The sequence below is a fragment of the Barbus barbus genome (assembly GCF_936440315.1).
Source record: "Barbus barbus genome assembly, chromosome: 42".
Classification (NCBI taxonomy): Eukaryota; Metazoa; Chordata; class Actinopteri; order Cypriniformes; family Cyprinidae; genus Barbus; species Barbus barbus.
This window is the reverse complement of record NC_136720.1, coordinates 8,410,858-8,433,859: the sequence shown is the minus strand read 5'-3', so window position 1 is coordinate 8,433,859 and position 23,002 is coordinate 8,410,858. Positions and strand designations below refer to the sequence as shown.

Here is a 23,002-nt window from a genome sequence, read left to right as displayed (position 1 = left end):
AAATGATAGTGTATAAAATTGTTTTTAAGATAGAAAATAGATGATAAAGAATCAACTTGACGGAGCAATAAGGCATCTACTGTGCATTCTTACACCTTAGTGATGCAGCAGTAGCGCTAAAAAGCTTTGTTCTTAAATGAAGACAGGAAAAAATTAAATAAATAAAGGGCCAGTTTTATTCTGAAAAAAAAAATCACTTAAACTCATATCTTGTTGTACTTATAATTTCAGAACTCATGAAAACATCCCAGGAGAACTTGAAGGCAGAATAACATCAATGTTTATTGGCACTAATTTTCACAGGAGGTTATCGTGTGTAAGCTAATTATTTATGTGTGTTTGAAAGACATCCAATTGTGGGTTTTACTCCATCTGTATGATAGATTTACATGCTATTAAACATGTTTCTGTCTATTCCAGACCTACATGAGTGGTCTGGTTATTTATTTACTGTCCTTTTCAGACTGACATGAATGGTTTGTTGTATCCACACATTATAGAGCCTTTTTCAAATTGAATTCAGAGCTATGGATCAGGTCAAAGGTCACTAACAGAGGTCAGCTTACTAATAGTGTCTATTTTGTCCTGTCAGAACTGCTAAAATGGAAGGCAGTAATAAAATATCACTGTGCATATTGCTTTTGGTTTTTATGCTGCTGCTATGCCCTGCTGGATTGCTAGTTTTTGTTAAAGTATGCAAGAATAAAGTAAGACCATAGTTCCTCTCAAGACATTCTTATTGTTTAATTACTAACATTTTCAAATCACTGCTGTTTAAAGTTAAATTGCATGGCTGATGTTATCTAGTATAATCTATATAGATTTATTAATGTGTATAACTTGAAGCATCAGTGAACTTGAAAGTTGAACATACGTTTCTAATAGGGTTTCTTGTTTGGACTTGTAAATTACTTCAGTTTTTACCTTTATTGAATTTGAAACCAATCAACAAAATATCTAGTGAGGATAAAACAAATACAATCTCAAAATATGAGTTCTCTTTGTAGCTTTGGTAACGCTTCACATAGACATTTGGAACAGATGGCATATTTAATTTGACACAAATGGAAAAGAGGCTATGAGGAAGCAAAGTTAAAAGAAATTAAGTTAAAGAACCAATTATTGAAAGTTTTAATTCATGTTTATGATCATGTCTATGAAAGAGATATATCTTCGATATAGCCCATCCAAACTTCCTGTTTCAACAGGAAATAAGTCAACACATTAAAAATCATAAATAAAATGCTGTCAGGCCTTCAAAGTCATGTCTAATTTTGCTCAAGTGTTACAAAAAATGGAAAAAACATATCGCTGACTGAATCATTGAGAGTTGAATGGATTTTACAGACTGTTCTATTTCCCATAGCCGTGTATTCAATCATTTCAAATTAAATGTGTTGTCTGCTGTAACACATTGTCTGTTATGATATATGCCACACATACTACAAGTAAATACAGTTGATTAAAATATTTAAATGATACTAAAAACATGTAATTACTGACATGCTTATTAAGAGTTATGTCCATTAACATCACTTAGTTCTTACTATTTTAACATTAATACTGTAATGTAAATGGTGAATTTTAATATAACAAATGGAAAACAATGTATGGTTACACTATCTTTTTGTTTTAAATTTGATTAAAACAATATTGGCATCCCACAACGGATGCACAGAACCCAGAAACTCAGGTTTCACAGAAAATACATTTAGATATTTTTATGATGAAAGCGCAGGTGTAAGATGCAGTTTTAATAATACATCTAATGGGAAAATGACTCATTTACATCAACATATCACTATGCTGCAGCTTCACACAAAAGCAAAACTTTTAGTTAAAGTTTTTTGAGCTAATTTTATTATCCATCAAGCAATAAATTTTCATTTAAATTTATGATACCTCATATTGGTTTCATGAGACCTTAACCACTTACTTTTGTGAAGCTGATAAATGTTACAGTATAACATAAAAACGTTCATCTGAATTTAGTTTAAACATAACTTTTCTAATTCCTTTCTAATTAGTATGCATGAATCTTTATCACATCATATTATTTCAAAGACTTTAATAGTTATAATGCAAAATTTGTCAGAACACATGGCCATATAAAATGAGCTAGCCAAGGCAAAAGGTGATTAAAATGGTGAAAAAGAGAAATGATGTTTTAAAAATCTGCCATCTCTCTTATACATTCACAAAACATTTTTTTCATCTAAAATCTTAATGCTGATTTTAAAAGATTTCCTGTAGTTAATTTTGCTAAATAAATTGTGATCAGAAACAGACCACTAAACACATGCGTTCGTTCACTCCCCAGCTCGAGGTAAATACTGTCAGAAATGTAATTTAGCACAGGAATGCAACAGTTATGTAGATCTTCCAATCAACTGCCTGGGTTGCACCTACATTTATACCGATCACTGAAATTGTCGCTGTTATTTTGTCGCAGCTTGCTCTCCACTGAAAACAGACACAGGTACTGTAGCCCCCTCACATTACGTGATGCCACATCAGAGAGGCATGAAATAAAATAAAATGGGAGAAAAACAGTCATATGAACATGTGCGTAATCCGCTTCCATCTGTAGACTACTGGTCTTTAATGGCCATTGTACAGAAAAGATGTCAGACAGAAGCTTCATCTGTACTTCCTATACGTTTGGATTGTTGTGTGGGATCATTGATTTCCGATGTTGTGAGCTCTGTGGGTTTGGTCATCTTATGCCAACGCTGAGAAGAAAAAACAATTATCAATTAAGGAAGTTTGTTTCCAAATTTGTTCAGAAAGAAGGTAGGAAGTTCAGCATAAAGTAAGTTTATTTGGGAATACATTTGGTCAGAAACTCAGAAGTAATGCAGGAAGTATGCAGGCTCAAAAGAAAGGTTCTTTGGAGGTACATTTGGAATTTCAGAAGTATGTTTGGAAGCTCAGAAGAAACTACGCAAATTCGAAAGGAAGCACTTTCAAAGGGTTGTTTGTTTTTTTGTGCTTTTATTTTTAAGAAAGGAGGAAAGGAAGAAAGTACATTTGGATATTAAGAAGTTTGCTCGTTTGTTTGGAAGGAAGGAAGTTTAAAGGTTTGTTTGCAAGTTTGTTCAAAAAGATGTTGGAAGGTTTGGATGTTTGCATTGGAAGGAAGGAAGCTTGCGACTTCGAAAGAAGGAGGTTTGGAAGAAAAGTAAAGAGGGTTTACGAGGAGGGAAGTGGATTTTAAGCTGTTTAGAAATTCAAAAGGATGGAAAGAAGGAAGGAAGCAGGGCAGGAAGGACACTGTGACAAAAAAAATAAAAAATAAACATTAAATCCGGTCTTGCCTGCCGGATGCTGCCTTTGGTAGTGAAGAACATATAGATGACATATCCAGGTATCAAAACCATGGAAGAGAGGGACATTAGCCAGCCGATGCCCTGACCCCAGGTCGGGTACACATACTTCCCTAGTGTCAGAGGAGTCATTTCTATGGCACTGAATGTGAAAACACCCTACAAACAGAAAACAGAAGTCAAATCAATTATAAGTTCATTGAGGACATTGGCTTTTAATTTGTATAATCAATTACTCGATTCATCACACAGTTGAATGAAAGGATAAAATTAGTGACACACTGTATACACATTTTTGTTTCTTTAGGGCTGTCATGGATTTTTATTAATTTATTTATTAGTTTTTTTAACAAATTGCATGATATTTTGATTATTAATTGATTGATTATTGACCTTAGAAAACACATCTTATAGGATTTGGAATTGCTTTGAAATATAATGGTTCTTTTCCACTGCATGGTACAGCACGGTACGGTTCAGTACGGCTCAGTTTTGGGAGGTTTTCCACTGGGTACAGTACGTGGTACCTGGTAATTTTTTTTAGTACCACCTCGGCCGAGGTTCCAAGCGAACCGTACCATTACCAAAATGTGGTGTGTAAACTCTGCTGATCACTGATTGGCCGGAGAAAATCGTCACTGCCTGCATCATTGAACTTGTGGCACGAGACACAACAGACCCGCTAGATTTTAAGGCCAATTCACACCGCACAGACAAAGGCCAACAAACTCCAACAAACACGTTTGCTCAAGATGGCCGTTGGATTTAGAATCTAATGAAAAATAACTGTCATGTTCACACTGCACCAACAGACACCGACCAACTCTCACTGACTGGGGAGAAAATGGATGATCCTATATCTATAAGCATGTTCATTTGGGTGAAAACAAACTCCAACCGATGCCAACAGGGGTAACACACTGATCCAACAAACTCCAACAGTTGTTGGAGTTGGTTGGCGTTTGTCTGTGCAGTGTAAATTGGCCTTAAATCAGCACAGCCAGCAAAGGGTTGAACACAACGGTTCTGAATGAGCGTGCCTTTCTTTTAACAACCAAAAAATGTTTCGTTGTCTATTGAGGAAGTACAGACGTTCCTCTCGTTGATAGCCAAGCAGCGGATCCAGAGAGAGCTTAATGGAGCGATGCGGAATTAAAACGTTTTTCAGAAGTCACGGCAGTAGAGGTGGCGCAACTATAACGACACGTGAATAATCCCACCCACTCTAAAGCGGTACTAAACTGCAGTGGAAACGCAAACCGAGCCTTTCTGAGCCGTGCTGAGCCGAGCCGAGTCGTACCCCGCAGTGGGAAAGCGCCTAAAGTTTTATCTCATTACTTGCAGGTTAAGTACTTACCAAACAGATTATTGGAGTGAAGTAAATCCAGCAATATTTCCAAAAGCCACAAGGCCGATAACCTATCATATCTTCAATATTTTTATAGAATTTCTCTGCACCTAAAGAGAGAGAAGAGATGGATATATACACTTATCAAGCAAGCTAGATCTACTAGAATCAGTAGAGCTTCTTCCTTCCACACTGTCCCAAACACACTTTTAACTAGACAGGGTTCAGGAACCTTGCCTATTTTTTATTATTATTATTTATTTTTTTATTTTTACATGTATGTTGAGGGCACACATTGACTGCTTCATCACTACAGTATAGACTTTTCTGGCAACAACATTTAACTGAACATCTAATTTCATTGTTTTAATTTCATATGTACACAGTAAATCACTGTCTAACATTTTCTATTTGAAGTTATACCTTTTCATGCCATAGTAAGTGCCTTATTGCAACTAGTGTGTATTGTATATACATTTATAAACTATTGGTACAAGGCAAAATTACTTGAAAACCTTTGACACTACTTGAGAACAGGAGGGAATCATCTTGATGAAGGTTAGCATGAACTGTTCAGATTTTAGAAACTTCACATCAAATAAATTTGTCTCCTCGTCTCAAATATGTTTATAGTATAGGAGATGTACCGTAAAACCAGGAAATGGAGATTGTCTCAAAAAACACCAGGTACAGGAGACACATTCCACTGGCCGAGTAGTAGTCAAACAATTTGAACACATATAAACCACCCTAAAACAAAGAACACACACATTACTATAAGGAACGGAAGATAAAATAAGACCATCAATAAAACTGGTTTTCAGGCATCTTACCTGGGTGATGTTGGAGAAACCGATGATGAAGGATATAATACAGACCATGAGGATGAAGATTTTCTTTCTCTTCCTCAGGACGGTGGGATATTCATCCATTAGAGCAGTTATGAAGCCTTCCACTGTACAAAACTGTCAAAGATAAGTGTAAAAAGTGTCAAATAAAAAGCATTAAAGTGTTGGAAATTGCATTACTTTAGAACTAGGTTAAAGCAAAGAAAACATAAAACATAAAATAACCCTAAAACGATATTATTATTCATTCATTATCTTGTCTATTTTTAATAATTTATGTTAAAAATTGTTTTTAGTAATTTTGCTTTGAAATTCAAAAATCAAAACATATGGTGTTACAACTGGAGTACTTTATGATATTCTAGGAGTTACTTATTTTTAATACACATATAGTAAACATGGACTTTTGATTAGAATCATTTTGAAGTGCTGAATTCTCTTGTGATCTTCTTTGGCTTTACTTTTCACCTACCTAACAAAACAAAACTGAAGTAACACCACATGAATTATTCATAACTTGTTTAGTTTTAATCATTAAAAAATCATTAAGCTCTGAAATCTATAGAAGACGAATGGTGCAATGCTGCTAAATGTGGCATTGCACCATTGTGGGTTCAATACAATCTCTATCAATAACTCCATTGTCTCTGGGGCATCATGTCAGGTATTACAAACAATAAATTAGACTCTTCAAATAGATTGTAAAATAAAAATAATATTAACTACTCAATTTACCAAGGTTTTTTTCAACAATGTGTTATACCTGACTGTCCAATCCCAGCATCATGAGCATTGAGAAGAAGAGGATAGCCCAGAGAGAAGACATGGGAAGCTGTGTGACAGCTTGTGGATAGGCCAGAAATGCTAAACCAGGACCTGATATTTAAACCATTAAACATAAGTGTCAAGATGAATCCTTTCAACATATCACTATAATGTCACTCACTTTAAATGCATGACATACATTCAGCAGTGCACTGCTGAATGTATGTCATGCAACATTTTAAAGACAATAGAAGTAGTTTGAAATTATATATAAAGATGTACTTTGTCACTTAAATTAGTCAAAATGGCACTCTAATGTATGACTAGTTGTATGTAATATTAACTTAAACAATAATATTTTATTGTAATTGTATTTAATGTGCAATTAAGTGATTTTACGTTCAGTTAAAGCATCACAGAAAAAAAGTGTATTATTTCCATAATATGTAAAAGTGTGTTAACATGTTTGCAAGAATGAAATTTGATAATGTCTAAGAGACACAATGACCTGAAGCAGCCAGTTCTGCAATGGGTCTCTTTGTGATGTACGACATGAAGCCCACAATGGAAAATATGACAATCCCAGCAAACATACTGGTGCAGGAGTTTATACAGCACACAATGATAGAATCTCTATAGAAGGAACAAGAATCAGATCAAGTGAAGCACAGAAAACAGCAGTAAACTGAACAGAATTTTATAGAAAAGGCACATCAGATTGTATGACATGTAAACATCGTCAATACAGAATTTCTGTACATTTGGACAGAAACTAGTAGCTCTTACTTGTAGACGTTATTGTTGTAGGAGTTGTAGCTGCCCAGAGCAATGAGAGAACCTAAACCCAGACCATAAGAGAAGAAGATCTGCGTGGCAGCATCCAACCACACCTGAGAAGAAACGTAAAATAAGCAATATTGATAGTAACAAAAATGTCAATGCAAGATGCCATTATTTTTAGTAACATGCATTTTCAAATCCAAATCCGTTCGTTGTCCCCTAGGGATCTTTTGGGCAGGTGTGAATACAGCAATCGCACTCGGGTGCGGACCACACAACCGGACCGAGACCCAGCTGAAGAGGTGGTCTCGGTCTGCTTCCAAACAAACTCAGGTTCGGTTGAATGGATGACCTTAGCACACGTGTGGTTTTGTTTACAATTTCTGGTTCACTTGCAAAAAGTGAAGTGTGAAAGCGACCAGCATCAAAAAAAAAAAAATCAACATTGTATTTGGTCCGGACCAAAGCAAGTGAACTAGCGGACTTTCCTGGTGTGAATACACCCTAAAAGTGTAGCTTGACAAGTTAGAGAATAGGGTAATTTATGCCTTTTATAAGGGTGTAAATTCATAAAAGTGATAATTGTTTTTGACATTAGTATAGCAGTATTGCAAGTGTGTATATCTATGAATTAAAGTTCTATAAGTTTCTATGAGTTAGCAGCATTAATACTATAGTTTAGTTATTCCCTCACAAATTCAAACATATCACTCATCATATTTGAGATTATATAATTTAAGATGTTAAATACATTTCAGTATTCATAATTTTACCTCAGATTTCAAAAGCTTGTTGAAGTCTGGGGTGACATAGAAGAGGACGCCATCTATCGCTCCAGGGAGAGTGACTCCACGGAAAAATAGAATAAAGAGCATGAAGTAAGGATACGTGGCGGAGAAATACACCACCTAATGAGGACAAGAGATAAATTAAAAGAAAGAGAGAGAGAGAGTTATAGAGTAAATCATTTTAAAGTAGGTGCAGAGGACAACGTTATTAACTTGTTAGTGTAATGCTTTCACTGGCTTCTGTTTGATGATTGGTAGCAACATGGTTTTGCTGTGTAGGATAATGATTGTCCTTAATAAGGGGTGTCCATCAAGGTTATGGACTGCCAGAAAATGTATTTCTACTTGCCCAGTGCTAGGATCACATTAAAATTCAATTATCCTCAGAGAAAGGGCAGATAAAGAAAGCAATTTTCCTTTCTCGCCGGGGGAAAAATAATAATTAAATAATTAAAATTGCTTACAATTTAATGTCAAGACATGGCCGTTGGCAACTCATCATAGTGCTTAAACTGTGAAATTTCTGCACCACTTATGTTACCAAATGAAGTTGGAAAAATAATGCATAATATGCAAAATAAAGACATCTCATATATCTAGAAAGTAATGACAGAAACGCACCAGTTATTTCACATCAACTAGTGTTTCTGAAAGGATCCCAAAGCTGTGCACAGACTGCAATTAAACTCAGTTAAAGGTCTGAACTCAAACTCAAAAAAAAAAGTTGAGCAAATTAAGGCAACCAGCTTCAGCAGAGTTTCTCAACTTGTTGTTTTAAGTTCATACAACAAAAAGTTGAGAATCTCCTACAAAAATAAGTTGAGAAAACTCAAAAACCCGCTGCAGCTGGTTGCCTTAATATTTTAAGTTGGCTCAACTTTTTTTTGTTTTTGTTACAGTGCATGTTTTTTTTTTTCTCCTTTAGAATGATACAACAAAGTTACATAAAACATACTTTAAAACACCAAGAAATCTACTGAGCAATGATAAAGCAACCTCTGAGCAATATATTTTTCCCCTGAGATTGTCAGGAAATGGAAGAACAAAAAGAATCCAAAAATAAGGGTTTGCATAAATGAGATGAAAGAGAAGGCAAATAAGAAAACATGCGGTGAAGGTTTGGCAGTTTTTAGAAATATGTCTGGGGTGTTGTATGAGGAATAGAAAGAATATGGGCAGTCACACCTTCCCTGTCCACTCCACTCCTTTCCAGATTGAGAAATAGACAAGAATCCAAGACAACGCCAATGTTCCAACCAATGGCCAGCGCAATTCCCCTGGTTCATCCAAACCATTTGTTAACTGATGCATGTTCCTCCTATAAAGTAAACAATTATTTAGTTAGACTGTCATGTAACTTGTGCTTTTCTTGAAATAGTTTATATAGTGTATATGTACATTCTCAATGGAATCAGAAAAACATTGAAAATAGGAAACAGGAAAATAACTCCTTGATCAGTGCAAGTGGATTTTAACTTACGACTTCATTAAATATTTTACAAAAAATATTCTTATTCCTATTCTCTTGACTCACTCCCAGAACTCAGTGACAGTACTGGTCAGGTTGGTGGTGTCCATCAGACTGTAGTTGGAAAAGCAGCGATCAGTATTCCAAGGGTTATCACATGTTTGCCATGGTAACTCCTAAAGAGAGAGAAAGATTTGGAAAAACCTTGTCGAAAAAAAAAGTGCACTTAATTGTATTGAAAGCCCTTGTAGTGTACTTCAAAGCTTAAACAAAGAAAAAATAACACAACTATACTACAGATATTAAAATATTTTAAAAATAAAACCGTTTATAGTCCTCACTGGAAAAAATACTATGGAGATCAATGAGAACCTTCAACTATTTAGATACACACATCATTCAAAAAATCTTCTTTTGTGTTTAACAGAAGAACGACATTCATACAGGTTTGGAACAACTTCAGCATGAGTAAATGATGACAGAATTTTCATTTTTGGCTATTCTTTCAAGTGTAGTTAACGAGGCTTTAATGACACATTAAAAAGTGTAATGTGTAATGCCAAATGTTTTACTTTAAACTACTTTTTAAAATGATGTTTTAATGATCTTTTGTCATGCTTTAAAAAGTACACTTATTTTTATGTGTTGACTAACATACTAAATCAATAATTCATTATAATTTTAGCTGTAGTGTTAACTGTCATATATTCAATATTACATTTAAAGCTAATGATTTTTACTAAATTGAAACTTCATCATTGTGCAAATACAATACATGTTTTGATACATGACATACAAGTTTCAGTTGACATAACCTTACAGTAAATTTTAGTTTACATAAATGCTTGTTAGTAAATTTGAAAGTACGTTTACCATATTTCACAGACAATTGAAGTAATCTGAGTGGTTTACATTGTGTTGCTATGCAGTTGCTAAGGTTTCTGTTAGGATGCTAATAGTTAATAGATGTTCTGAGTGGTTTTTAGTTGACTACTATGTGGCTGATATGCAGTGTCAAAGTAGAAGAGCAGACAAAGAATTTGGAAAAAAAAAGTATGTGTATTAGAGGTCTGTTCAAATATCTCCAAGTCTGAGCAGTCATAGTAGTTAGTGATACTTGCCTTGGCAAACACCACCATGTGAATAATAAAGTTAAAGGATAAAGCAAACTGAGTAAAGCAATGAATAGCGAATGAAAAACATAAAAAAAATAATAGCACAATGCATTCATAAAACAAAGGCATTTTTTGTTTCCAATTCCCTCTGCACTGCTTTAGAGATGAGCTCTTATTCCCAAGCAGAAACTGCAGTTCGATTTCCACAAAACAGAGGCAATTATTATTTCTGTGGAGCCTTTAAAACACTCTCTAGAGCAAAGACAGAGCCACAGAGAGTTTAAGGGGGTCAAGGAGGCGGAGAGAGATACAGAGAAACAGGGAGAAAGAGAGAGCTTGAAAGAAGAAGCAATTCTGAGAAGACACTGAGAAATTCTTTGAAAATCTAAGACAAGTGTAGTTGAATTTTCTGGATTAGATAAAGACACCAACGATTGCAATGAATAAATCTTTGTGTTAATCAAATTATTAAGGGAACAAAAATGGCAGCAAATACCCCACATTTTCTAAAATTGTGCATTTTTGTCTAATGACGAGTTCCTTAACTGTATGTTATGATGAGTTTAAACTAGATACTAAATAAAACCTGTTGGAGCACTTTGAATGGTTTTTGAAAAAAGGAAACTCACTGCTTTGAAAGAGTTGAAGAGGTAATAGAGAGCCCAGGCGATGATGATGATGTAATAGATGTTAAGCCAAAAGGACAAAACCACAGAAGCCAGACCCACACCTGACACAAGAGGAGTTTAAGAGTGAAACCTTGGATGATACAGCACAAATAATAAAAAAAAACTCCTGTGAAATTCTTGTAGGATAAACACGTTGCACATGTTTTTCAGATTACTCTCTAGACACACAGACACAACTTACAATAGCAGCTACCATCTTTAAGTTAAAAAAAAAAAAAAAAAAAAAAAAAAAACACTGATTGCATAAATCAAAAGTTTTACAAAGAGGATACATTATTACTGAATTAAAAATACCATACTAGCATACTATTTAGTATTTAAAAATGCCAAAAGTAGTATTTTAGGTGTATAGTTAATAATAAAGAGCTACTTCAGTCATGAAACTCTAGATGCCGCAGGCTGATCTGCTAGCATTCACATCATTTACTACAAGGCACAAGCTGATTGACCTCTGCTGATTCTGCAACCGATGAGCTTGCTTGTAAGCTAGTCCTGCAGCACATTATTAGACTCTGAAACCCTCCACCTCCCCCAGCTCCACCTGTCTAGATCTGCTATGGGATTTATGTATGCCAATTCATGCATGTATGTGTTTCATTGGCAGTAACAAGTCTGTATGTGATCTAGTCGGCAAAGACCAAATGCATTACCATAGTCATATCTGTTAAAATGCTAATCTGTATGAGAGTAGTCATGACTGATTTACATTTAGTTGTTTAAAGATGAAGTGTGGCATTTCTGTGCTGTTAGTCAACAAACAGAACTGCAAAAATAATGATTTTAAAAAAGTTTCAAACACAAACCCCCATCTGCCATTGGTTGAACATACTTCAAACAATGGTGTTATGTTTTTGCTTTTCATATATATATATATAACCCAGTCTGCTAAAAAAAAAAAAAAAAATGACTGTAATTCCATTTCATGGTGTTGCAAAACTTATTGCGAGGCAATAGTACTCATTACGAAGTCCCCAAATAGCTAATGCGTATGTGAATATTTCTTACCTTTCATCATGGGTATTAATTTCCATACTCCCAGCCCCCCGACTGACGTGAACTGTCCTAATGCCGTCTCCAACAGAAACAGTGGGATACCAGCAAAGACCAGAGTAGTGAAGTATGGGATGAGAAAAGCTCCTAAAAACAATGCAATACATAAGTCTTGACATGCAAAACACCTGCTTGAAGGTTGAAGCAAACTTTTATACAGCCTCCTGTCACCTCTTCTATCGAATTCTCAGACTGCTCACATTAAACATGTGAACAGTTTAATCAGAGCGACTTTAATAGGAGTCTGCAAGGTTAGAAAAAAACGTGCAGTGCTGTGGTATACTGGGAGACAATGGGTCCTTTTTTCATGGAAGTCTGACTTGAAGCAGACTGTTTTTGAGAGGAAACAGCTTATCACTTAATGAATCGACAGCCTGTCTGCTATCTTCAACAGGTTTGCCTTTAAACATTAATCTTGGATTAATTTTGAATATTTCTAAAGTTTAAACTGAAAAGAAAAATAAGCTGTTTTATAAGAGTCACTGGCAATTCAGCTAATTAATCAGTTTGAGACTCAGTTAATGCCAGCTTATTGCTGTAAATAACAAATATGACATCTGAGGACTACAACTACTACAATTAAAGATCTTGCTCAATATTCCTTGGAACATTGGTTTTGGAAAACACTGAATCATTGAGCTATTTTGCAAATGACAGAACTTGTTCAGAAGTATGAGAGAACCATAGTTGGTAAACACTACTTTTGGAAAGTGTACCTCTGGTCTTTCAGCAGAGAGGCCTACAATGTAAATTCCACATGTCCATTAAGTTCCTGCTATTCACACTCAAACTGTTTCTGGATCATGACATCAGCGCATTTTACCAAGAAGGGAATGTTCCTCTATCTTTTTCTTGTATCTGGAACAATATTCTTGTCGAATTTAGTACTAATTCTATCCAACACCTAATCTAACAATTTTAAACCCCGACCACAGCCCTACACCTACTCCTAAAACCTGACTGATTGATTGATTGATTGATTGATTGATTGATTGATTGATTGACAGGAATGATTTCAGGAAAATGTCCTTCATGACAAATACAACCCAGGCTCATTCGAAATACGTGCCTCTAAATACATTTCTGCAGCACCGTTATTGCGTACCTTACTGCACGTTTCACAACAGTTTCAAAGTGAAACGTCCAGTGAGTGGTGCTAAAACGCGGGTTCAATACGTGAACCTGGCACGTATTTGTTACGTTGATATAGGCACGTATTGCGGTGTTTGTATTACGTTGCCTCAGTATTGCGTTGGTTCATAAATCAAAATCTGAGGAGTGTCGCTAAAAGTTAATGCTGTATCGTGTTGTAAATATCCCCTACACCAAACCAACCCTAAAGGGATATAAAATGCAGTTTTTGATGCAGCTGTGCTATTTTAACTTCCTTATGCAGATTTGAGCTGTTATGTTGAACTGTAGTTTCATGGGGTTCGTCCAGGAGCTCTTCATCTCTCAAGTGCAAACCCTACTGAACTAGAAAACCCATGCATATGAAGCTGAATATGTGACGCTAACATTCAAATGCATCAGTTTTCAAATCTCACAGCATGCTAAAATTGTCTTGAGCATAATATTCCTCAAGTAATTATGTAAAAATTTGACTTTATTTATCAAAATTGTGTGAATAAAAGTTGTTGGAGTTTTACTGCCTCTAGTGTTCATTTCAACTGGTAACTTCAGCGATTTGTATGTATAAGTGCATTTTTGGAGTATCGCTGAAATGTAGATAGAGGCAAGTATTTCCAATAAGCCTATAGGTTGGACGAATGCATGGAAAGCATATTGATCCAACCAGGCATCTTCTCAACAGCCTAACCATAATGGCTTTGTCTGTCTTCACTCACCTCCACCATTCTTTCCACACAGATATGGGAACCTCCACACATTTCCCAGCCCAATGGCATATCCAACGCAGGAAAGCAGAAAGTCAAATTTTCCCTTCCAAGATCCTCTATCTGGTACTTTATTCTCCTTCTCCTCTTCCACAGGAACACTGTTGTGATCCAGGTCCTCAAACGGGACGGCCTGCTTCACATCTGAGGGTGAGTTGAGGTCCACCGTGCTCTGGCCAGTCTTCCCCATCACAGCAACAACCGTCACACCACAGTCAGATAATAATCCACCACAGTCCAGTACTGTATTGTCCAGCTGTCGAGTACAGGGCTACTGACTTGATTGTTTTTGAGTGAATGCAATACTTCAGATGGGCTTCAAAAAATAAAAGGAAAATTATTTAAAATATTTAACAGTAATAAATACTGCATTCAGAATTTTACTGTGAAATCAATCCAGGCAAAATATAATTTTTTTGCAGAAACACAATTGGTCAGAACTATGTAGTAATATTCTAGTATTGTATGTTATAGTACAGAAATAGTATTATTTTTCTAAATTAATGGTGTGTAATAACGTAGCTATAAAACAGCTATAACATAATAGCTATCACACAATTACAGTTAATGTGTAAAAATATGAGCCTAATTGTAATTTATTAATTGTTTTCTGGCAACCTATGCTTTGTAATACATACACTAAAAACTGCAGTCACATTTTAGTTTAGGGAACAATTCTTACTACTAAACTAACTATTAACTATGACTTTTGACTCATGCATGCTACTACTTTATAGTAAGAACTGGTCACTAAAATAAAGTGTTACCAAAACTATCTATTGTTTTTATATTTTACCTATAGCATCTGTGTAAAGTGCCATTGCTCTACTCGCCCATGTAATTTCTCTTTAAAGCCAATTAAACCACCTGCTTTCTACAGACAAAGTGCAGTTCATGAGAATCATTAACTTTCCTGATGGACGTGCCGACTATCAGACTGTCTTAATGGAGACACTAATTCTTATCCACGCCCTACTAATGCGATGAATTCATCAACTTTATTTGTGACTAACTGCTTTGAAAGTCTCCAACCTGCATACTAATGCATAACAAAACCACTCTTTTAGATGCCTCATTGTTTTCGTTTAACGAACAGCCATCATACATTTAGAAACAGTACCATTAAACCACAGCAATTCACAGTAAGCAATTCAATGTGAGTCAAGTTTGCTTCAGGCTCTCAAGAGTATTTGAAAAATCTCCAGCATTTTCTTTGCATCCTTTAAATGCTTTTAAATGGCTACGAGCTCAGGAGGGAATTGAATGCAGAATTATTGCATGAGGTTTGAATAAATAGACTGTCGAGTTCCCAACTCATTAATTTTTTATGGTAATTACCAGACTTTAAAAAAAAAAAAACTTACTTCTGAGATGTCTTTATTCTGTAGTCAGGTGAGTCGAGATGTCACCAGCTAGTCCACAAGTGACTTAACAGATCTTAACTGTTGAACTGTGCCAACTACCCAGTGCCTTCATTCACAACAGAACCAAAAGAAACTGACCCGATGTCCCAACTAGGGCAAAAAGTTTCCCTTTTTCTCTCTCTCGTTCTATGTATCTGGAGGGCCCCTCTATGCCCTGGTGTTCCTGTGGCTAGTATTGAGCAGCAGATAATAAACTTCGACCTGTTGTTTGATAGGATTACCGCTTTACCACACTAAGACCCCGAGGCTACCAAACAAGAGTCGATTGCCCTGTTCTGGTATTTTGTGCGTGTGTGTATTAGTTGTGTGTCAGCGTGTGAATTTGTGTGCAATGATTCTTGTGCCAGTTTGGTTGCCATGGGATATCCCCTTAGAAGAGTGCTCCGTTCTAGCATTGAAAGAACTTGTTAGGATTTAAAAATGAAGCAGGCATAGTGCCTAAAATACAGACGGCATGACGTCTCCCAAAAATGACCCCAAAGGCATGACTTTTTAAGTCCCATAATTTATGACTGATACATTTATAATTGTTTTGTAAATACATTAAGGTGAATACAATAGATTTGAAATGAATAAATGTTTGATGCATTAATGATCAAACTTAACTGATCATGTACGTTTCACAAAAATAACGATGATACGTTTGCTCTGTTGCTAAGATGTTATGATCTGTTGTAGTAATAGCATAGTAATTACATTGCAATACACTGAGTAATAAGCTGCATCTACAGCACACAAATCTCACAGCATTATACAGATAAGGAACGCCTTAATTTTAAAAGAAGATCAAGCAAGTTGCGAAAGCATACTGTAGCAACACATCTGTCCCAAATGGTATACTCTATAGGGAAGGCTCTGAAAGGGCATTTTTGGCAGCACATACAATGCACCTTTAGGATGTGGAAAGTGCCAGGTCCGTTTTAAATCAAGGAGAAATTGGATTTCTGAAAGGACAACTGGCCATTATGTCTGAAATTCTCATAGGTCAACAGATGCCCATGTCAAAGTATGCTTTCTTGGCTGTATGATGATAAGCTGCACTTTGGCAAACCCTGAGGTTTTCCAGATGCACTTTATTTTACAGTATGTGGTTATGGTTAGGTTTAAGGGTAGGTTCAGCGTTATTACCTGGTTATTACCCAGTTATTTTAATTACTATAACAAGTACATAGTACGTACATGTGAAACATGACTGTAAAATAAGGGTTTTCTCTATATCCCTGTGATGCACATCCTATTGAAATTAAGAAATTTGCAGAATCTTTGCTGCAAAATCTTTACTGAAACATCTGCCTGGAAATTTCGTTACACTTTATTTTAAGGTGTCCTTGTTTCATAGTAATTATATATTTATGTACTTACTATATGTTTAGGTTTAGGATTTGGCTTAGGGTTACTTGCATGTAATTATGCATAGTTTGTTGTTATTATAATAGTAAGTACATGCAACGTGTAACAAGGACACCTTAAAATAATAACAATGTGCTTACATGCAGGAATGACAAAGATTGTGGCAATAAGTATGGGGATACCTGAATATCACACCGTTTATATGTCGCACATTTAATTTTAGGATTTGTCCTCCCTTTCCTGCCACAACAGCTTCCACCTTCCACTCTTCCAGGAAGACTTTCCACTAAATGTCGGAACATGGCTGCAGGGATTTGATCCAAATCAGACACAAGAGCTTCAGTAAGGTCATGCAGTGATGTTGGGTAATGGGTGGAAAAATCCCACAGACACAGTAACACAAATGGAATGGGATGATTTACGGACCGAAGTTTAAAATATAAAATAGGGGAAAATCTGGGACAGATGTGAATCTGTCCAGAACCGTCAGTCCATTTCTAATAAGAGAGGTCATAACACCATATAACAACTGACTTAAGAGCTTTCTTTCTGTCAAGTTTTATGATATGACAATGTATGAGATAGCAAGAGCATGCACACCTCATAAATCTGGCTGGGTGGAAAAAAGAAACATTTCACATCGCAGTTGTGGAATGTTTGCCTGAAGCCATGTTAGACACCCAAAAAGCTTTTCTGTTGGATTCTTGAGGATTCTGTTGTCTGATAAAGCCAGAATTGCTAGGCAGTATATAAGATCCAAACCTTACAAAGTACCTCTTAGTGGGAACATCGCTGAACTGAGGTACTGTATGGTCATGATAGCTGGACATATCCTTATTTAGTGAATGACACAATTTTGAAGAGTGATACAAGTCTGATGAGTAATTTTCCTCATTGCAAAAAATAATAATCTTATTCTTCCTACAGACATCTAAAAATAATCCATTAATATGCCAATTCTGAGATATGTTCTCAGTTGTGGTGGATATTATTATTATTTTTCTTTATCTGATAAGAAGAAATGTTCATAAACTAAAATGGAAACACATTTGCCAAATAAATTCCTCAGTGCACAAAAAAAAAAAAAAAACTTGTGACCTTGCCAAAGCAAGAGTGAGTAACCTCGGAATTCCATGTATCCTGTTGACCGAATTGGACAGCTCTCATAAAAGCAGTTCACTTCACAAAAGCACCTCTGCTATGAGTAATAATTGGGAAACTGACCAAGAACACTGCCATGAACACCATCCACTTCAACTATGTTTCTATTTTGTGTGAAGCACAATGTTACGGAACTCCAAGGAGGAAGATGAGATCAGGCAAAGATAATCCAAAATAACAGTCTTTAATAACAGTCCACTCAAAAACGTGTAACATAGACAATAACTGGGAACTGAAATGGGGAAAACTCAGGATTTATAAACCCAGGGGCTAATGGGATAATTAATGAAACAACAGGTGGTGACGATGAGCTTAACAAGACACAGGCAAAAACTAGGTCAAAAACAGAGACTCAACACAGACATGTGACACTGTGTCATTGCTTATCCTATAATTCAAACTAATATATGATATAATAATGCTAAAAGAAAAAAAAATAGTGTTAAAATCTCACCAGAAGATTTAAATTTGGCTCATACAGCTCTTTTACGGTTCAAAACACATTACCTTCTCATTTTAATGGTTAATTTAGTAAAAAGAAGTTGTCTTTTAATCCATTGACTAAATGTTTTTACTGTCATGGCCTAAAACTGATCATACTTTTTTTTGTCATCATCACCACCTGTTGTTTTATTAATTATCCCATTAGCCCCTGGGTTTACAAGTCCTGAGTTTTCCCCATTTCAGTTGCCAGTTATTGTCTATGTTACACGTTTTGTCACACTTCACCAGGAACACAGAAACACTGAGATTCAAGTAACAGTCTTTAATGGCACTGGAGACATGGAACACACACAGGGAAGACATTCAAGGACCAACAAACACTAACTGAAAGGACTGGGGCTTTTATAGACAGGACAATTGGGGCAGGAACGAGACACACCTGAAGCAAATTAACAAGGCAACATGAGGGAGAAACTAGGTCACAGGGAGAAAAACCACACACAAGACAGTCCAGACATGTGACAGGTATATTTGAGTTTTGAGGAAAAATGGTTTATCTGTGTATTTCACAAACCATGTAGACCAAGTAAGTACTCGAGCCAAGAGGTCAAGCGGTGACATTTGGATCCTCTATTAGTTACAAGTCTTTCCAACGCTATCTCACGACCAATTCGTACGTATTTTACGAGGTGGCTAATTCGTATGAATTCGTACGACCTCAGTCAGATTTGTCTAAACCCCAGTGACAGGTAGGTTTAGGGGCGAGGTTATGTGTAGGTCATTCGTACAAATTCATATGAATTGTGCAACTCGGAAAATATGTACGATTTGGCAAAAATCATATGAATTTGATTTTTGGTTTTGAAAGTGAGGTCATACAATTTTTTACGAATTAGCCACCTTGTAAAATATGTACGAATTGCTGTGAGATCGGGCTGGTCTTTCCTTTCTACAATTTATACAATACAAAGTGTTTAAAGTGTGATAGCATTTTAAATCTCATAAATAAATAAGTAAAAGAAACATTCACAATGGTTGTTCATGCATGACAAGACATAAGCAAACTGAACAGGTAGCACCATGTTTGATAGTAAGTTCACAAAGTTTCCTCCTATGTAAAGCAGTGTGTTAACTTTGTAGTCTCACTGCGTCGCCACCATGAGCCATGCAAGTTCATTGTGGGGTGTAATTAGCTTTTATTGATTTGAGGGCACATACAATGAGTGATGAAAACCAACTCTGACAACTCCAATTCTGTGCCTGCCGCTTAACGATTGCAGGCAATGACAAACCTAATGCGAGTAACCTCTGATTTACTGTTGACATTGTGGCTGCATTAAAAAAGCAATTGGGATTTAAGTCTTTTCATTCCCAAGACAAGTGCAAATTAACTTTGTACGTCAACCAAAACATCCACTACCACTAGCATTTGCTTTGTGAAGTTATCTACTGGCAATGCAGTTTCCTTAGTCATGCTTCTCTTGGCACGGAGTGTTGATAGAGATGAAGAAGCTACTAAAATATGCCCTTGAAGTAACTCAGCATCTTGGCTAACTCCATGTATATGAATATTCAGTTAGAAATACATTGATCTAACACTCTTGATAGCTTTTCCCTGCCTCTTTAACCTGTAAAGATTGTATGTTTATATGTAGTCAGTTTGATGTAAAATTATAGTGGTTGGCAAAAGCAAACATTCAAGTGCTTCAATAAAGGCAATTAAAATTTGGCAATATATGATATAATATTATACTACAAAAACAGCGAGAATTTTCATAACAATATTTACATATACGTGGCAAGTCTGAATAATATATTATACACCTATAACACACTCTTGCTTGTTTGATATTACTTCAATATACAGTACAAACAATTTGATGGTGTGACTGCACATCTATTAATATCGCAAACTGTGTGTTACGGAGCTCCAAGGAGGAAGATGAGATCAGGCAAAGATAATCCAAAATAACAGTCTTTAATAACAGTCCACTCAAAAACGTGTAACAGACAATAACTGGCAACTGAAATGGGGAAAACTCAGGACTTATAAACCCAGGGCTAATGTGATAATTAATGAAACAACAGGTGGTGACGATGAACTTAACAAGACACAGGCACTAGGTCAAAAACAGAAACTCAACACAGACAAGTGATAGATATCGCCCCCTCCCGGGAAGGCGTGTCCTCACGCTGTAAAGAGTTCAAACTGAGGAGGGAGGGTGGGGGCTCTGGAGGAGGGAGTGGAGCAGGAGAGAGGGCAGACCAAACACAGAACAAAACAAAAGTCCATGGGGGAGTGGAAGGTGTTAGGAGCCAAGGGGAAGCCAAGAGCAGGAGGAGCCATGTGTTGAGCCAAAGATCCGATGAGTCCACGCTCAGCCGATGGTCCTGGAGACCGAGGAGGAGCCGCGGCGACGAGCGTCCGAGGAGGAACCGGAAATCCAGAGGTCAGAGGCTGAGCTGGTGGGACCGAGAACAAAGGCGGAGTCGGAGGGAAGGAGGAGCCAGCCGAAGCCGTAGGTGCAGGCAGGTCAACAACTGACCAAGGCGGAGCCGGATGGACGAGGGAGCCCGGAGAAGCCGTATGGCCGATGGTTTCCGGTGGAGCCAAGGGAGGGAGGAGCCAAAGTGGAGCCGAAATGTCGACGGACCGAGGTGGAGCAGGGGGTGCAGAGGTCTGAGGCGGAGACAGGGGATCCTCTGTATAGGATTGAGCTGATGGTCCGAAGACACTCGGCATATCCAGTTGACCAGTGGATATGCTTCACAGGGTGCCGTGTGTGTTACGATCTCCTCCCACTTTAGGTGGGTTTAGACGATCCCCTGAGTTGCAGCTGGCCTGTCCTGTTCCCGCTAAGCCTGGCCCTGGAGAATCATTTTAATAATCTTGTGTTTCCTGGGAGAGAGAATTTTTAATGCTCTTATAATAAAGTGTATTTTTTTTTTATTGACATTCACATCTCTATTTATTTCTTTGCCTTCAATTGGGAAAACGTACCTGTGCCCTTATTGGGAGTATTTCCCTGGCGCTCCACCAGGGTGGCTTAGTCGGATTAAACTAATTGTGCTTTAGGGTCTTTTAGACCTATGTGAGTGCCATATAGGTCACATAAGCTGAACGAGATATTTAGAATTGTTTTCAGGGAATATATTTTAAATTAAGTTCATATTTGGTAACACTTTATTTCAATAGTCCACTTTAGACATTCTACTAACAGTAAGTAACTTTGCAACTACATGCCAACTAGCAGTAATTAGAGTATTAGTAGACTGTCTGTTTAAAATCTAACACTTTATTTTTATGGGTCCACAACATACTGACTATGAGAAACTTTGCAAGTATATGTCAACTTATTCTGCTAACCCTAAACCTACCCTAACAGTCTACTCTGAGAGTTAGTAGACATGTAGTTGCAAATTAATGAGAATTAGTTGACATGCAGTTACAAAGTTACTTATAGTTAGTGGAATGTCTAAAGTGGATAATCAAAATAAAGTGTAACCTCATATGTGACCCTGGAGCACAAAACCAGTCTTAAGTTGCTGGGGTATATTTGTAGCAATAGCCAAAAAATACATTGTATGGGTCAAAATTATTGATTTTTTTATTGATATTTATTTTATGCCAAAATTCATTAGGGCATTAAGTAAAGATGTTTCATGAAGATATTTTGTAAATTTACTACTGTAAATATATCAACCTAATTTTTGATTAGTAATATGCATTGCTAAGAACTTAATTTGGACAACTTTAAAGGCAATTTTCTCAATATTTAGATTTTTTTGCAGCCTTAGATTCCAGATTTTCAAATATCTCGGTCAAATATTGTCCTATATGTGGAGCTGATTATTTGATGGAAATACCAAAATGTATTAGTTTACACATCATGCACTATCGTGCACATGGTAAAAGTTATATGCTATCAGAAGATACTATTGTGCAAGGAACCACACAAAGATAAATCTTTATTAATTGACAGTCTTCCCCCTGTAATCACTATGAGAATAAAGTCAAAGTTGTTGCCTCTAGTGCTCATTTTGCTGCAATGAATTGTATGTATAGGCACATTTTCCAAATGACCATTTTGATTATAATATGCTGTTACTTTTCTAATAAATTCCCATTAAAAATAAAAAAATTGCCGTAAAGGTTGTGTAGAGCTTTTTGTGCATGTGTGGCAATGCAAGTCACACTTACCAATGCGTTAAATCAGTGCAGAGGTTATTGAGCTGCATGAGTCCCTGGCATGCATAGATAGCAGGGTAACACTGAGGAATTTCATCTTTTAATACTGTGGCAGGGGACATAAATCTACATCACAAGACCTGCGGAGAGAAAGAGAGTGTGTGTATTTGAGAGACAAGAGGGAGGGGATGAAAGATGCTCATATGACAGTGTTGTGTGATTTGCCTCAGACCTTGCAGCAATTTTGCACCTTCAGCAAACTGTCCTTCCTAAGAGCCTCACTGGGTGGAATTCCAATTTCTTGCTGCTCTTTGAGATCAAGTATCTTGTAGAAAATTGCCCAGCTATGGAAGGAGAATTAT

At 36.4% G+C, this 23,002-nt stretch overlaps 1 protein-coding gene across 1 annotated transcript; it reads right to left on the bottom strand.

Annotated features, from left to right (window-relative positions):
• Positions 1–261: 261 nt before the first annotated feature.
• Positions 262–15,583, bottom strand: LOC306861185 (sodium- and chloride-dependent GABA transporter 1-like). Its single transcript, XM_079403321.1, has 15 exons — positions 15,437–15,583; positions 14,025–14,388; positions 12,133–12,264; positions 11,068–11,168; positions 9,390–9,499; positions 9,041–9,173; positions 7,841–7,975; positions 7,074–7,177; positions 6,796–6,920; positions 6,286–6,398; positions 5,508–5,639; positions 5,322–5,424; positions 4,684–4,784; positions 3,318–3,485; positions 262–2,732 (listed from the first exon to the last, which is right to left on the bottom strand). Exons 2-15 carry the CDS (start codon positions 14,260–14,262, stop codon positions 2,628–2,630), a joined length of 1,800 nt encoding a protein of 599 aa, XP_079259447.1. The 5' UTR covers positions 14,263–14,388; positions 15,437–15,583; the 3' UTR covers positions 262–2,627.
• Positions 15,584–23,002: the final 7,419 nt, after the last annotated feature.